The sequence below is a fragment of the Pipra filicauda genome, unplaced genomic scaffold (genome assembly GCF_003945595.2).
Source record: "Pipra filicauda isolate LSUMZ 115617 unplaced genomic scaffold, ASM394559v2 scaffold40_size4127951_pilon, whole genome shotgun sequence".
Lineage (NCBI taxonomy): Eukaryota > Metazoa > Chordata > Aves > Passeriformes > Pipridae > Pipra > Pipra filicauda.
The window spans coordinates 324,732-340,897 of record NW_024104543.1 but is presented as its reverse complement, the minus strand read 5'-3'; the positions used below and the strand labels follow the sequence as shown (position 1 = coordinate 340,897).

The 16,166-nt window shown below is 37.4% G+C and overlaps 1 protein-coding gene across 1 annotated transcript; it reads left to right on the top strand.

The window, feature by feature from the left end:
* Positions 1 to 181: 181 nt before the first annotated feature.
* IRAK4 (interleukin 1 receptor associated kinase 4) lies at positions 182 to 13,405 on the top strand. Its single transcript, XM_027710831.2, has 12 exons — positions 182 to 281; positions 501 to 670; positions 1,781 to 1,926; positions 2,242 to 2,439; positions 3,188 to 3,348; positions 3,991 to 4,055; positions 4,309 to 4,423; positions 5,900 to 6,009; positions 8,959 to 9,142; positions 9,992 to 10,054; positions 11,610 to 11,768; positions 11,874 to 13,405. Exons 2-12 carry the CDS (start codon positions 510 to 512, stop codon positions 11,904 to 11,906), a joined length of 1,395 nt encoding a protein of 464 aa, XP_027566632.1. The 5' UTR covers positions 182 to 281; positions 501 to 509; the 3' UTR covers positions 11,907 to 13,405.
* The last annotated feature ends 2,761 nt before the right edge of the window (positions 13,406 to 16,166 follow it).

The window sequence follows — 16,166 nt, the reverse complement described above, 5'->3', positions numbered from 1 at the left end:
AAAACGGTCCCAAGGACGGTACCAACTCACACAGGTCCGGGGGGAAAGAGATGAAAGGAAGGAACCCCCCTCCCTGCTGCCGGATGTGGTGCGCGCCGAGGGGCGGGGCACCCCGAACAGCCTATGGGGAGGCGGCGTGGGAACAGAGCGCTTCCGCGTTCCCCTCACTGCGCCGTTGACGTCAGCGCCGCCGGGGATGGCACCGCCCTCTTAAAGGGGAAGCGGTGCCGGGGCGCGCCCGGGTGGGGTGTGGGCGCCGCTGCCGGGAACCGACGGGGGCGGTGAGGGGACTCCAGGGGGCTCCTGCCGCCGACTGCGGGGCGGAGGGGGCTCCCGCCTACTGGGAATGGTGGGCGGGAGCCGCGTCGCGGGGAGTGGCCGCGGGCGGGCCGGGAGGCGACTGTGAAGCCGTGAGGACGGGCCGGGGGCCGGGGCCGGGCGTTGTCGGGCGGGCGCGGGTGTGGCACCTCGACAGGTGACGGCGCCACTCGTGTCCCCAGGACCTGAGGATGGGCGAGCCCGTGACAGCTTCTACGCTCGTCCGCTGCCTGAGCTACGGGCTCGTGAGGCGGCTGGCGGACTACATCGACCCGCAGGAGGGCTGGAGGAGGCTCGCCATGGATATAACAAATCCGTCCGGTGAAGGCAGATACAGCCAGATGCATATAAGGTCCTACATAGAAGTCATGTAACATAACCTCGTGTGTTACCTGTTTAACATAACTGCCTTGTCCATCCCGTACCGGTGTCCGTCCTGTTTTCCATCCCATTACTGTAACTTGCTGTAATTTGTGTGCTATAAAGGTAAGGTACTTGTATCTTACAGTGCCGTTTCCTGAGGGAACTCAAGGTAATTACTCCTAATTGTTCTGTAGCTCAGTTTTTAGACAAGCCCAAGAAAAATTGACTAAGGAAATTAGCCTTAATTACAGCCACAGACATGTATTTTTAGCAATACAGCACTGGCTGTGTAACTGTATCCTACAGACCAGTAAAGACTGACCTCATTGTGCCCAAGAGACTACTGGGCTATAATTCCCAATTCACAGTTCCCAAGAAAATGTCCAACAAATGTTAGTAGACAGGCCTAGGGCTGTCTACAAGTTTAATTAAGAAGTAATGCCTGCAGTATTTTATGAACACCTTGTTACTTGAAGGGCTTGTGGAAGGAATCCCAAAGCTGTTTCAGAGATTGTGAGGTTTTAAATACTGTATCTATCATTTTGGGTTTCCAGTCTTTTCTAGTGATGTTAGCATTAAATCTTTGTTTGTCCTTCTATAATAGTAGTAAATCAGTCAGAATACTAGATCTCAATTTCTGCTTAATGCCCATCTCAAAACATTCAAAATGGAGTGTGAATGCCAAATGGACAGAAAACACTGAATTATTTTTCCATTTGATTTGGCTCTGATTTACCCACTGTCTCTTGCTGACATTCTCTTGTCTGTTAGTCCCATGTGCTGCTATATTATGTGTCCCGGACAAAGATGCTGAACCCACATATACATGCTTTTACCTTAGTTTTCCCCATATTTTGTAATATTTTCCCCTGTTTTTGAATGTTTTTATGGCTTTTAGCTGCTTTTTTAAAAGATTAGTGATTTTGTACAGTACATTCAGAATTTTTTTTTATGTGGGGTTTGGTTTGGGTTTTTTGGGCAGTTTTTGTGGTTTTTTTGGTTGGGTTTTGTTTTTTTTTTTTTTGGTAATTTGCCTTTAATCTCTTTCCTTTCTTCAGGTCACTTTTTTTTTAATGTTGGTCTTAATTTATCTTTTAAGGAGATTTGAGGCATTTGTACAAATGGGAAAGAGTCCTACATGTGAGTTGCTTTTTGACTGGGGAACAACAAACTGTACAGTTGCTGATCTTGTGGATCTGCTGATTAGAAATCAATTTCTAGCACCAGCAAGCCTGTTGCTTCAAGGTAACTATTACTCTTGTACATTTTTGTACTGTGTTCTCAGTTTTCTAAGATGCTAAAGAGCTTCATAGTAACTAGAAAATCAGAAAGGATTGGGTCAAAATAACCCAAAGTGGATGTACTTTCTATTACTTGTAATAACAGTTTAAATGAGTTCCAAGTTTCAGTAGGAGTGCTGAAGTTGACACAGGGTGGCAGAATATAACCTTCTCATGATGTTTACGTGTCTCCTAATTTTAAAAAATACTGGCATTAATATTACAAGTTTTTTTTCTGGTTCCTAATGTAGTTAACACTTTTTCTAAATTCCATTTTCAGAACCTGTAAGGATGCCACAAGAAGTTTCATTACCTCTTTCTTCACAGGAAACCTTGCCTATACATGAGAAACAACTACCTGTACAGGAAAAAGAAGCAGCATCTATAAAGCCTGTTTTAGCTCAGGGTACTGAGAAGCAACATTCAGATCCTTCCCACTTAAGTCAAAAAACCAGCAGTTCACAGTCCAGTAACACAGGTAGGCAATTATTTTGCTAGAATTAAGTACTATTTTTTTTTTTGGTGATCTGTCCTTCACCCTATGTGAAATAAATTATAGCAATGCATAAGAGTGATGACTATTCCTATTATTGTGCATTTATGGGAAACAGCATCTTTAAGCTTGCCAACAAGTCACCTAACGTGATGGAAGACTTGACTGTTAGTTACATTGCAATTTATTTTGTGCTACACATAATCCTGTTGCCCTTTTCCAATGCTTATTTTATAGACTGTTCAGCATCTTATGTTTTAAAGCTGGATTTTATATGTCAGAAATGACTAAGACTGTTGGAGAAAAGATGACTAAAGTAGGCATTTTAGGAGAGTGTATGATTGATCTATTCCTTCCTAAAGATCCACTTTTGTGTTACTGCCAGAAACATGATGTGGTCTAGGTGTATTTTTTACATCTAAGGCAGCATTGCTCTCTCTGTGATCTGCAGCATGTTTAATTTCTATTACCTGTATTACAAGTATGAACAAGAAATAGAATCAGTAGGCTGCTACAGTGCTAGTTGTGAAGAAAATTATGCATAGCTAGTTATTTATCTGCCTTTTTTTTTTCTGGTATCTTCATCATGAATCTGGAAGTAGAGCTCCACTGTGTCAGGATTTGTGTGGTATCAAGTTTTTGTTTTAATAGAACCGAAGCAGGAAACTATTCAATATACTTGTTCCTTAAGTGAAATCAGAGCTTTATGCTAAATATCAAATATGTCTTTCAGATTTCCATAATTTTTTGTTTCATGACTTGGAAAGCATTACAAATAATTTTGATGCCCGACCAGAATCATCTGGAGGTAATAAACTGGGAGAAGGCGGCTTTGGCGTCGTGTTCAAAGGCTACATCAATGGCAGAAATGTGGCTGTCAAGAAGCTCGTTGCTGTGAGTTTCCTGTTGTTTTTTTTTCATTTTAATGACAGTTTACTTTATAGTATAGACTTATCTTGCTTATTGTGGAAAGTGTAGAATGATATAATTCAAAAAGTGTCACCATGTTAAATATTAGTTGGATTGAGAACCTTATCCTGTAGTCCCATGAATGAGTTGGCACAGTCGTGTGGAACAATTCTCACCTTCTCTGTAGCTCCTTTTGAGTGGCTCAGGCAAGTTGTCAGGAAGAGCAGAGTGCTCTCCCTGCTGAGAAGTGGCACAAGGGAAGGGTTGCTAAGGATGTTTCCATTTCAGATTCATATAGGTAAGATTCACAAGCTAAATAGGTATTGCCATAGAATTTTAGTCTTCATAACCATTGGTTTGTGTGAATAAGTTAATTTTATAATGACTATGCAGTGAATGGTAGGTTGGTGACTGTGCTGAAACTGGATCTATTTGTCCAATAATGCTGTGTTCCAAGAATTAAAAGTCATGTTCTGATACTTCATTTTTGAGCTGAATAAACAGTTAACTAGTTGTTACATGTAACACATCTAAAGAAAGGTTTACAATTCCATTTTTTTTTTTTAATTAACAACTGTGCATTTTGATATGTCCAGTGATATTAACATCAAAAACTTCCTTTTGTAGATGGTCGATGTTAGTGTTCAGGACTTGAAGCAGCAATTTGAACAAGAAATAAACATGATGGCAAAGTGAGTACAGTCTTATACAATTTCTGTATTTCTAGGATAACTTAGTGATTTTCATGGTAAGTGAGAATGTTTCTTGTACAGCATGACTACGTTTGTTTTCAAGCATCACCACAGAAACTTGGCTGTGTGCAGTAGAGCTGAAACAAGTAATTGGGAATCAAGTTCCCTCTGCTTTGTATTTTCCTCAAATGTTCAGTGTCTTTCAGAACATATATGAACAGATTTTTTATTTTTTTTTTATCCTTTGCTTTAGGTGTCAGCATGAAAATCTAGTAGAATTACTTGGTTTCTCAAGTGATGGTGCTCAGCCTTGTTTGGTGTATGAATACATGCCCAATGGTTCATTGCTTGACAGACTTGCTTGTCTGGTAAGTAAAATCTTTTCTAGCTTCCAACTGTCCTTCTTTGCTAAAGTATAAGTATCTGTGGAAAGTCTCTGAAACAGTACTGAATTGTAATGGCCGAATGATGTTTTGCTACTTGCTCTTGTGTTTTAGAAGAAAATATGATAACAAGTATTCTTCCAATAACATTTTATTCAAATGGTTTCGATAGATTAAAATCAAATCAGTCTGATAATACAATGTCATGTACCAGTACCTGAAGCGGCACAGGAGGTTGGACTTGCTGTGCCTGTGTGAAGCAGTGCAAAGGGTGCTGCAGTACTGTTCACAGTTCTAATGTTGGCATGTTCTCCACTAGTTCTTGAGATTCTGGATTGTGAAATTGCCCTTTGTTCATTGTCGTAATGATAGTGGTTATAACACAGTGCTCATAGTTTACATACCTCTTTCTAAATAAATGGGAATTACATTTTTTTAAAATTATTATTTTGTGTAAATGCAGTGTTTTATTCTGATTTAATCAAATGGCATATCTTCTAGCCTTGGCTTTTAATAAATAATAAGTTGCTTAGGTTTGATAAGGCAACTCTGTCTATGAAGGACAGACAGAGTGATACCAATAGTAAGTCAGACTTAAGCTAGTAGATCAGTGTCCATGTTAGTTTGTTGAAGGAGTTCAAAAACTCTGCTTTATACTAAACAGTCCTTTACAAAGAAGAGACAGATTTACAGTATAAATAAAAAAATCTAAATCAGAATCTATAAATCAGAAAGAATCTTTTTCTGATAAGGTCAAATAGGTGAGGAATGTACTTGCTGAATGTTCTTGCTGATAACTTCATTTTGTGACTTCACTGGATGTGTTTTGGGGCATGGACTCTTGCTTATGTCATCTTCTTTGTCTAAATTTTGAGCAGGCGAGGGAGGTGATGGAATGGTGAGATGTTGTAATCCTCTTCTCTCGGCCACTGACAAGATTAAGAAGTGGTTTTGAAATGTAGGTGTCCTCACTTCTAAGGCCTAGTTAGTGACACGAATAAAACTTAAACTCCTGAGAAGTGGTAAATCCAAAGACACTGGAAGATTGACTTCTCATTGTTAGTAGAAGCTGTGGATTGCTTTGAACTATTTGTTTTGCGTTAAAGGCTCTGGTATCAGTGCCAGAGTGAAGTGGAAGGTGTGGTAGATTCTCTGCAGGGCAGCTGATCTTGTAAGGTCGGAGTCGAATATTAACCAAGAACATTTTTTGCAACTGGTGAATTAATCTACGGCAAAATGCAGGGAAAGAACAGAATGTGACAAATGCATGTATATCTGCCCAAGTCAATTAAGAAAGGTATACTAGTGGTATTTTTAATGATTTATTGAAAACAACAAATCATAGCAAAAAGTCCATTTTGGGTTATGGGGGTTTTGTAAGTTTTTTGTTTTGGTTTATGTGACTGCATATATATATATAATTTTCACTTTTTTACTTGCCTTTCTCTTTTCTTAATCAAGAATGACACTCCACCAATTTCTTGGAATACAAGATGTAAAATTGTTCAAGGTACAGCAAATGGCATCAACTTTTTGCATGAAAATAATCATATTCACAGAGATATTAAAAGGTAAAAGCTGCAGACTATTGCTGGCTACATTTTCACTTTTTTTCCTTTTTCTTTTTTTCTTTTCTTTTTTTTTCTTCCTCATTAAAGTAATTTTAGAGAGAAAAAACTTTAAAAAGCATTGCTTCAGTCAAGGGCACAAATCTTTTCTGCAAGTGACATCCATCACCATAATCTTGTCTTTGCCACAAGGACATGACCAGTACAGACTTCTATAGATAATTATGAGGCTATTAGAACCATAGAGTTGTTTAGGGTGGAAAAGACCTTGCAAATCATCAAGTTCAGCCATTAACACAGCACTGCCATGTTCACCACTACACCATGTCTCTAAGTGCCACACCTACATGTCTTAAATACCTCCAGGGATGGTGATTCAACCACTTTCCTGGGCAACCTGTTCCAATGCTTGACCGCCCTTTTGTTGAAGAAATTTTTCCTAATATCCAGTCTAAATCTCCCATGGCACAACTTGAGGCCATTTTCTCTTGTCCAAATACTTGTTACTTGGCAGAAGAGACTGAGCTCCACTGTGCTAAACTTCCTGTCAGGTAGCTGTAGAGTGATAAGGTCTCCCCTGAGCCTCCTTTTCTCCAGGCTAAACAACCCCAGCTCCCTTAGCCACTGGACAGCTTTCCAGCCATGAGATTTTGCATTGTAATTGTAATTTGTATTATAATTTGTAAAATGTAATGTAAATTGTAATTTGTAAAATGTAATGTAAATTGTAATTTGTATCGTAATCTGTTACTATCAGATAGTTGTTTGAGTGCTGCAAGAACATGCTGCTAATGAATAAGCTGCTGTTGGAAAACAATGAATTTTTAAATAGGGAATTTTTCAGATGAAAACCCACACTTTTTTTTCCTTTTCCTAGAATATTTTTTCAGTGTCAGTCTCCTTTGATTTACTCCTAATTTTTATGAAGACAGTAAAATTGCTTCAGTCAGGTTTATGAAGTTCAGAATTCTTCAATGATAATGTTCACTGTTTGTTATACTAGAATTTTTTTCTAGGGGGTATCAGAGCTCAGAAAAGGGAGCGTTTTGTTGTAGAGTTTGGTTGTGTTTTCTGGTTGTTTTTTTTGGTTGGGTTTTTTGGGGAGTTTTTTTTAGGGGGTGAAGGGGTTGTTGTCTGCTTGTTTGTTTCCCCTTTCTTGCTACAGTTCATTGTATTGGTCTTTTTAAAAATTAGTCCAAGTCTTTGAAGAAAAGCCCCAAATGCCTTACTCCTTTTGAGGGTTAAGAAGCAGCAGCTGACTGATTGGGTGTCATGGATGAATGTTTCAACAGCTTTCTGGCTTCTGGCACCTCTGCTAAATATAGGCATCTTCAGTTTTGGCACCTTGCAGCTTGTGAGTAACAAGCCTTTTCTTCAGCTGCCTCATGTATGTGCTTGCTGCATTGACAATGTTTCTTCTTTCTTCCCTGCTTAAGCCTCTGGAGAAGTGTAATGACTGGAAGGGGTGCTCTTTTTTACCCTACGCTACTTCTGCCCTTCTAACTGCTGTGAGTTGATCATATTACAGAATTGGGTTTTGTTTTGTTTTTTGTTTGGATTCCATTTTGCAACTTGTAGTGTGAATAGTTCAGTAAATTCAATTGGTGTTGTTAATAGTGCTGCCACTTACAGGTAAAACTTAAATGAAGAGACATCTAAGAAGATTAACTTCAGTCTGTATTTTGCTGTGACATGTAGAGACCATTCATAACCACACAGGCACTAGAACAGCTTTTGTAGGCTAGAGGGTACATGATTGAATGGGTGTTCTCACAGTTGTTCATAGTTTTTTTTCACTTGGTTATGCCAAAGGAATAGTTCGTTTCTCTCTTGAAGCTTGACAGTTGCAGAAAAACTTGCTTCTGTTGTGCTCTTTATGATGTATCCAAAAAATGACCACTCTTGGACTTGACTCAACTTGAAAAGAAGCTCAGATTTCTTCCTTTTAGAAGCTGAGCTTTAAATATGAAACCAGTTGGTGGATGATGCCTTGACTAGTGTTTGGCCTTTTGTAGTGGTCTTATATTTAGCATTATTTACAGCAGTTCTAACACCAAGTGATCTGTTCTAACTTACAGCTGTGTTAATTTGGTTAAGGTTTGGTGAGCAAGGGGAAGTTAGAAATATAAGTTTTTAGTAAGTGTTATGTATTGTATCAGGCTATGTGGTTTTCTTACAGTTCCATTAAGGGGATCAGAAAATGAGGATTACAGAAATATTAAGTGACTTTAAAATGGTTCCAAGTGCTACAAGTTTAAAACCCAGTAGATTTATGCTGTAATTCATCCCACTGAGTATTTTATGAAAGCGTTAAGGTCTCTGAGGTGAGCCTCGTTTGTCAGGATTGGTTTTTTTTTTACGGAAAGTAAAAGCTGGAGATCAAGCGGAAACACAACACATATATTATTCTAGCGGTAATAAGTGTTCTGGTTTTCTTCCAAGGCAAGAATAAGAGTATTAGTATTCCTCTGGCACGTGAATTTGTAATGGTTGACATAGTATTAGATAATAGGTATAAAAAGCTGCTTTTGTTAGTTCTGAGCAGAGATTTAGACTATAAGAATCATGCTGTGATCTGGTACAAGTTGATCAGAGCTAAGTGTTCTCTATTGTCCTTCCTAAAGCCAAAACATAAGTGCAACATATCGGACTCTTATAAGAAAGTGGGGGTTTTTATGTGTGAATGCGTGCACACACAATAAAAAATATGGATGGATCTTGGCCGTCAGTTCTTGATTTACTTAGAGAAATCGATTTTGAAATTGAGCAATTTCTAACAAAACTACTCATACATAATTTGCTATATGAATTATGTATAAATAGCTTTCAAGGCAGTCAAAATAGCAGGTTTGCATTTGGTTACTAAAGAGATATTAGTCTGTTACAAAACGTAATTATTGTACTGGTTTGGAAAATTCTCTTTTCTTTTTTTTCCCCTCCCTTCTCCCCCAGTGCAAATATCTTATTAACTGATACATACATACCCAAAATTTCTGACTTTGGCCTTGCAAGAGCATCTGTAACATTCACACAGACAATCATGACTGAAAGAATTGTCGGAACAGCAGCCTATATGGCGCCTGAAGCTCTGCGAGGAGAGATAACACCTAAATCTGATATCTTCAGTTTTGGAGTAGTAAGTAGAATGTGGAAAGCAGTATATGACTTTTTTTGTAAATTATAAAAGCGTACAAAATCAAGAATATCTGAAATTAAAAAATCTACTCTGGGCTATACTTCTCCTTTTTCCCAATAGATGTTTTCTTAAGATAGTGTTTCTAAACTTTGATTGTTTTAAAATCATTTGAATGTGTTGATTTTTCTATGTGAAAGACCAGAGTAAAATAATATTCCAAGTTGTTGCTAAATGTAGTTTGAAGTGATGTGGAACGTTGTTTCTGCTTGCCTAGTATTGCACGAAAGTGTAACTCAGGCTGAAAAAGAAAATCAAGAAAATGGTTCAAAATTAATGTGTTTTACTATATTTCAGCACCAAAAGTACAATGTCTGTGTGGGATTTGCCTTAGACGTGAGTACAAAAAAGACATGAACTTAATATTTGGCAGAATAATGAATCCATTACATGAATTAATGGATATCCATAAGATAATGAATCCAATAGATCCAAGAGCCTAATGACTCTTGACCACTTCCTTCATGGCATTTAGTTTCATGAGAAGATAGGCCAGACACTGTGTCTGAATAGTTTGGAAATCCTTTTGCCTTGCTTTGAAGGAACATCATATAGAGTGAGAAAAACTTGCGTTGAAATTCGTAAGCCACACTGCTAATAACGGTCATTAAAAATAAAGGTAGCAACAACAGCAACATCAATTAGTTATACAGATGACTGTATCTTTGGACAAATACAGATCCTGGGAGCGTTTGTTTGAAAGTCTGAGGGTCATGCTACTTCTTGGAAATGGTATATGTGCTGAGGATTATTCTATGCTTCATTTTCTCTTCGGCTTTTTTTTTCTCCTAGGTCTTACTGGAAATAATAACGGGTCTTCCTCCAGTAGATGAAAACCGAGAGCCACAGTTACTGGTATGTTCTTTTTGCCTTCTCCTCCCCTCCTCCTGCTCCAGAATTACTTTATGTGAAATCAGTCAGTTAACAGGTTCTGAGACAATCAAATTAGTCATCAAAATATGTAGTTGTGAAAGCAGCACTTATGTCAATAATCTGTTTGTCTTAGAGGTGAGTCTGAAACTTTTATCTCTTGGCTGGTAGATTGTTCACCCCTCGAGGCTGTCATCTTCCAATTTGATACTGGAATTGTTTGGTTTGGTACTGGTTCTTATTGTAATACCGTTGTGCTTTATTAGCCTACTCCCAGATACCTTGATAATTCCTCATTCCCTGGAACATATTGAACTATTCACCTCAGTGGTTCTATATCAGTTTCCATTTTCTTCAGTTTTACTAATAATTTGCAAATACTTTGTGTTTTTAACCCTAGTTAGTGAAGTTTGAAATGTAAGGGTTTTTTTGCAGAGTGATGGGTGGGTTGAATTTCCTCTTCTTTTTTACTACTTAGGAAACTAATGTCTCAGCTCACTCTCTTGAATTAAAAATCTTACAAGGCTCTTCATAATTTAGTCTTTTATGTAGTTTAAAATTATGTTCTGAACTCTTTAATCCAAGGTTTTCCTAAAATACTTTTTACATAAAGATTAATTTATTTACTAAGTTTGAAATAGCATTGAGGTCTGGATTCGTATGTTCCATACTGTTTGATAGCAGATCACTTTCTTCCACAGCTTTAGGAATACCTGTGTATTATTAATAGATTTTTTTTGTCTTTCTAAGCTATATCTTTTGGAGTAGCATAATAGTTATCCTGTTGAGCTTGTAAAGACCTTGGAGAACTCAGTTTTTTTGAAGCAGGCTTTTTCAGAGATAGGATCTAAAAAGGAATATGGAGTATGATTTGACTAGTACAGTTTATCTTTGTGAAGTACTTTTGGCAGCATAAAGAGAATGGTCAGTGTAAGATCATATGGCATCCCCAGCTCTGAAAATTTTGAGGTAGTTGAATGTTGGTCAGCAATTTCAGACTGACTCATAGAGGAAGGCGCGACCTCCCTCTACTTGTTGCCTCTTACTTCTTACTGTTCAAGGAAGTGCAAATGAAGTATGTGTTACTACAGATACCACATTTCAAGTGTGTTGGAACTGGAGACTTTTGGACTAAACCTGTGAGATTTAAAATTTGATTTCAGTCTAGAAGTTTCCTTTTAGAATAGCTACAGCAGCCACAGAGACTAGAAACAGAAGGCATTAGAGAAAGAAGCTTTATAAAAGTGACAAAAAAAGGAAAAATTATACAAACTTAAGCTTTCATATTTGTGGGTAAACATAAATAGTTTATGTTGATCATGCTTTGCTTAAAAAACAGCCAACACTAGGAAACTGAGTCTTGAAGTGGGAAAAAATTAAATCTGTATAATGCAACTTAAAGAAAATTGCTTTATGATGTTACTTAAAATAATGTACAATAAAATAAGTAATAAATAAAAATTTATAGTTCATTTATATTTTTAAAGGCTGTTCAGATCCTTACAATGTTATCTGCTCATTGCTTCAAACTCTCTTGTAGTTAAGTATAAAAGATGAAATTGAGGATGAGGAAGCAACTATTGAGGATTATGTTGATGAAAAGATGAGTGACTGGGATGTACCTTCAGTTCATAAAATGTATTCAATTGCTGATCTGTGTCTGAATGACAAAAAAAACAGAAGGCCAGACATAAAGATGGTATGTAGTCTTTCAGATAAATGGCTTTTTTTGAGTGTGTGTGTTGTGTGTCCTCACGTGTGGTTACAGTATCAGTCATTTATATTTCTGTCTGTTCTCTTGCAGCTCCAACAGCATCTCCAAGAGATTAAAACTTGACATGTGTTTCTTCTGATACACAAATGTTTTTGTAATGGAGTAGACACCAGTAGCAAATATTTAATTAGCAATTAATGTGGCATTATCAGCTTTTCTGCTTTCCAGAACTTTCTGGACACAAGTTAGATTGTGCTGTTGGCCTGTCCTCTTTTGGTTAACTGAGCAGCCCTTTCACATATCCTTAGCCACTGGGCCCTTCACATGAGAACTTCTTCTGTGTTAACAAATTGCATCATCTTCTCCACAGCTTTTTAAATGCACTTCCATATTGGAATCGATTTGATTCTTTTTATTTCCAAGTTTCAAGTATGTCTTCTACAAAGGGCAGACTTTGTAACAGGGCAGAATGTTTTTTTTCTGCAAATTGCTTTCTTGATCAGGTGTACTAGACGTTCTTCTACTGAAGACAAAACCATATAATAGCTATAAATGGGGCTTAGTGTTGTCTTTTTGGGAAAAGACAATAGCATTACCCACTTAGAACAAACTTCTATTTAGGATTTAACTTGAGAGTCCATATGAGCATGAATGGTCTGGTAGTGTTAGTGAATGTGACTATATTTCAGAAAGTCTTCTCGGCATTAGTATTTAGTCAAATAAATACTGCAAGACATTTTCTAGGTTGTTTTTTGATTTCAGTGATTCCTGAGCAAAATAATAATCTTGCAAATGTATTTGCACTTGCAAATGCTTTCTTACAGTGAACTCTGTGATGACAAACCATTCCATTTTTATTCATAGGAAGACTCTTAGCTACTTTGACTATTTTAGGAGAGGACTGAGTATTTTAGTACTTGAGGAGAGGATTCCCCATGGATTATAAAAAGTTGATTTCTTTTGTTAAAGTGACTGGAATTACGCTGTTAAGACCAATTCTGCATTTTCCTTAGTCACATAATTAAGCTATTTTTAATATACATATGTACACATATTAATTAAATATTAAAATACACTTCTAAAAATGTAACATGGAAAGCTTTTTAAAATAGGAACATGGACAGATCAAAGCAGACTAAAAATAGAATGAAAGTGACTAGTAAGATTCCAGATACTTATATGGAATCATACCAAATTCATACCAAATTCATACCAAATATGAAAATGCTACAATTGAAATAAAAGATAGTATTTTATATAAACCCATTTTGCACCTCATGGACTTTCTTGACAGCTCAGGGATAGGAAAATAGTCTGGCCTACAATTAAATTTGAAATTCCATGATTATCAAAGAGGTGACTGTATTCAGGGATATATATATCTTTGTAGAAAGCATTTGATTTCTAATGTATTTATATAATGAGATTTCTGGCTATTAACTCATTTTGTATTGCCTTCTCAAACTGATATCTTCATGTGGAAAAAGGGATCCACCTAAACTGCTTCTAGCATTATTGAGTATACATTGTAAAAAGCTGTTAACATAAATAAAAACTGCATTATCACTGGAGATGATTCTTTCTGCTATTAAAACTTTTGAGCCTTGGAAATAATCATCATATTCTGTTGCTTGCATTTCTGTTAATAACATTATGCTAACCTCACTTAATGGAATAAAGCTGTACAGCTCTGAACCAGGGCTTGTGGAGAAAAAAGCTGCTATAAAGGTAAATCACAGTAAAATGTGAAGGCATTTTTCAGTTTTAAACATCTCTAGCTGTTATGTGAAGGTTTCTTATTAGATCATGTCTGCTTTTACTACTCCCTGGAGCTGCAGTACCTCTGTAGTGTTGTCCTGAAATGTGTTTGCTGTAGTAACTCCCTGGTCAGCTCTGTTCACCTCTGGTGTGGTAGAACATTTTTGTTCATGCACCAACTGTGATATTCTTAACTATTAGGAAAAGCTCAGCTACAAGCGTGTGAGTTCCTGTTCTGTCATACTAGACCATGACTATTTGCAGTGCTGCTCTCAGCAGCGAGGTTTTGGCAGTAGTTTTCCTTCCTTCACTGAAAATGAAGCATGTCAGCTACCATTTCATACAATTAAAAAAAAAGTTTTGAACTTGTTGAATATTATTCTAGTGAGGAATGAAAATGTGAGGTGTTAATTAGGTAAAACTAGTTAACCTATGTGGCAACTATATTTTGTTTTAAATACATATGGGGCAAGGAGAAGGAACTTCCCTTTCCCACCTCAGTTTTTTTTTTGAGGTCTTCATACAGTAAAGCCAGCACCTATAGACACAAACGGGATAAGAGTAGTCAACTTCTGTTTCCTTTGTTCCCTGCACAAACATTAAATTATCCTAGAATCCATAATTCTTTGTGTTAACTACTATAGTAAAGCTTTCTAGGACACAAATCAGTAACTTAAGTCATTCAAGCTACTTGTGAGTAATGGGATGATCTAGTTTCATAGAACTGGAGGTGAGAGAAGTTGGGTACAGTTCCTGGTGGGTGAAGACAGCTCCACATGGGAGGTGTTCTTGGGAGAGAGGGAGGGCTAATATGGCTGGCCTATATCCTTTCTCAGCAGGGGAAGTGCCATGGAGGGCATTGGAAGATCACTGTCCTTGGTGAAATAGCCAACCTTTTGCACGTTAAAGATCTGGAGAACAGTAACATAAAATGAGTTAGTCACCTCTAGAAGGACGTATGAATGAATGAAAAAAAGCAAGAGTGATTTACTGGAATTCCAGGTAAGACTTTAGAAAACAATAGCAAGATGAAAGCAAATGCTAAGGATCCTAAGAAAGTTGCCTTTTTTAAATAGAACCTGGTAGGAAGGGCAACAGTTCTCCCCTTAGTTAGAGCAGGAGGTAACAGAATGGCTGTTGTGAGCCAGACCAGAGTTGTGTGCGCAGCCCTAGGGCCAGAACGTGAGCCATTAGTGGCTGCTGAGGAACAAAAGCAAGGACAGGATACTGCAAAGACAGATACTGCACTGGAATATTATGGCTTTAGACAATTTGCAGCTCAGTAACTCTGAAAAGGAAGCGAGGTCTCTGTTAGTTAAGACTATTAAATTTTCTTGATCAGTTTGTCCAGTTGCCTTTTGAGCCAACACACCTTTTACCAGACATAGTGCTTCATATTACTAACGTGGCAAGTGCCTCATCTTCATACTTGGGTGGGCCAGCTGGGAGTTTATTTACCACCCACTGACCAAAAGGCAAATAAAGCTGCTTCTGTTTCTCCTGGTCACATAGAGGCCTAGCCTCTTCCTTCCTCTTGCCTTGTACCTGCTCCTCTTACAGCTCCGGTTCTATATAGCATTTTGCATTAAAATTATCTCTGAAATCCTAGTTCAGCACTTCTTCAGATGTCCTTCTTTCAATTGCAAAATTACTGTATCACAGATTTCTCCATGGGGATGTGTTGGCAGGATAGTTAAAAGCCAAACCACTAGATGTTCTTTTCAGCTTGAATTTTCAGGACAATAGGAGGTCTTCAAATTATTTTCAGTTTAGACAAAAATTAATGGAACAACATAATTTGAGCAGTTTCATTATAGTAGCTCATGCTGAGCAAGTAACAACAGATAGAACTGTTAAATCACCACTTAACTACTTCAGCATTTTAAAAGGACAGAAGAACTTTTTGAAGGGGCTTATTACTGAAAGCAAGAAAACCTCAAGTGATGAACACACTTGAATACTGCTGTGGAGCCCTCTGTTCTGCTTCCATAAAACAAGAAAGTATCTGTTTCTAACATGGTGATTTTTCTCCAGTAGCAGGAATTCTCTTTCTACTCACCTCCTTTTTTTTACCTTGCAATCACTTTCTAGTCCCATAGGAACTGCCTTTTGCACATTCTGATGTTAGAATATAGATCTTTGTTAAAGACACCATGAAATGATTCAGACACCACCAAACTAAAGCATCAATCTTTATTTATAAAGCAAATTACAAAACAGATATGGTAAACTTAGTTCATTTTAGCATCTGAAGGTGGTTCTCACTGAATACACAGACACTGTAAATCAAGAGTTTCCTTTATCAGTTTATCTGAGCAATAGAGCAATTATATGACCTTGATTAGTTTAACCTTTGATAGGAGTGTTTTAAAAGATCAAAATCTCATGACCTTGCGACATAAACATTTAAAAAATAATTACCTGTTGTATTAATTAACTGTTTAATAGCTTGTGAGTTAACTGCAAGCAGCTGCATTGCTTTTGGGCTTTCTGAAGGCCAACAACAATTTGAATGGACACTTTCAATTATTTAATGACCAGAGACACTTAAAGGAATAACACCAATTAATGCCCACATTTTATGCTGGCTCTGAACATTCATTAAAAGTAATGGAGGCAACTATG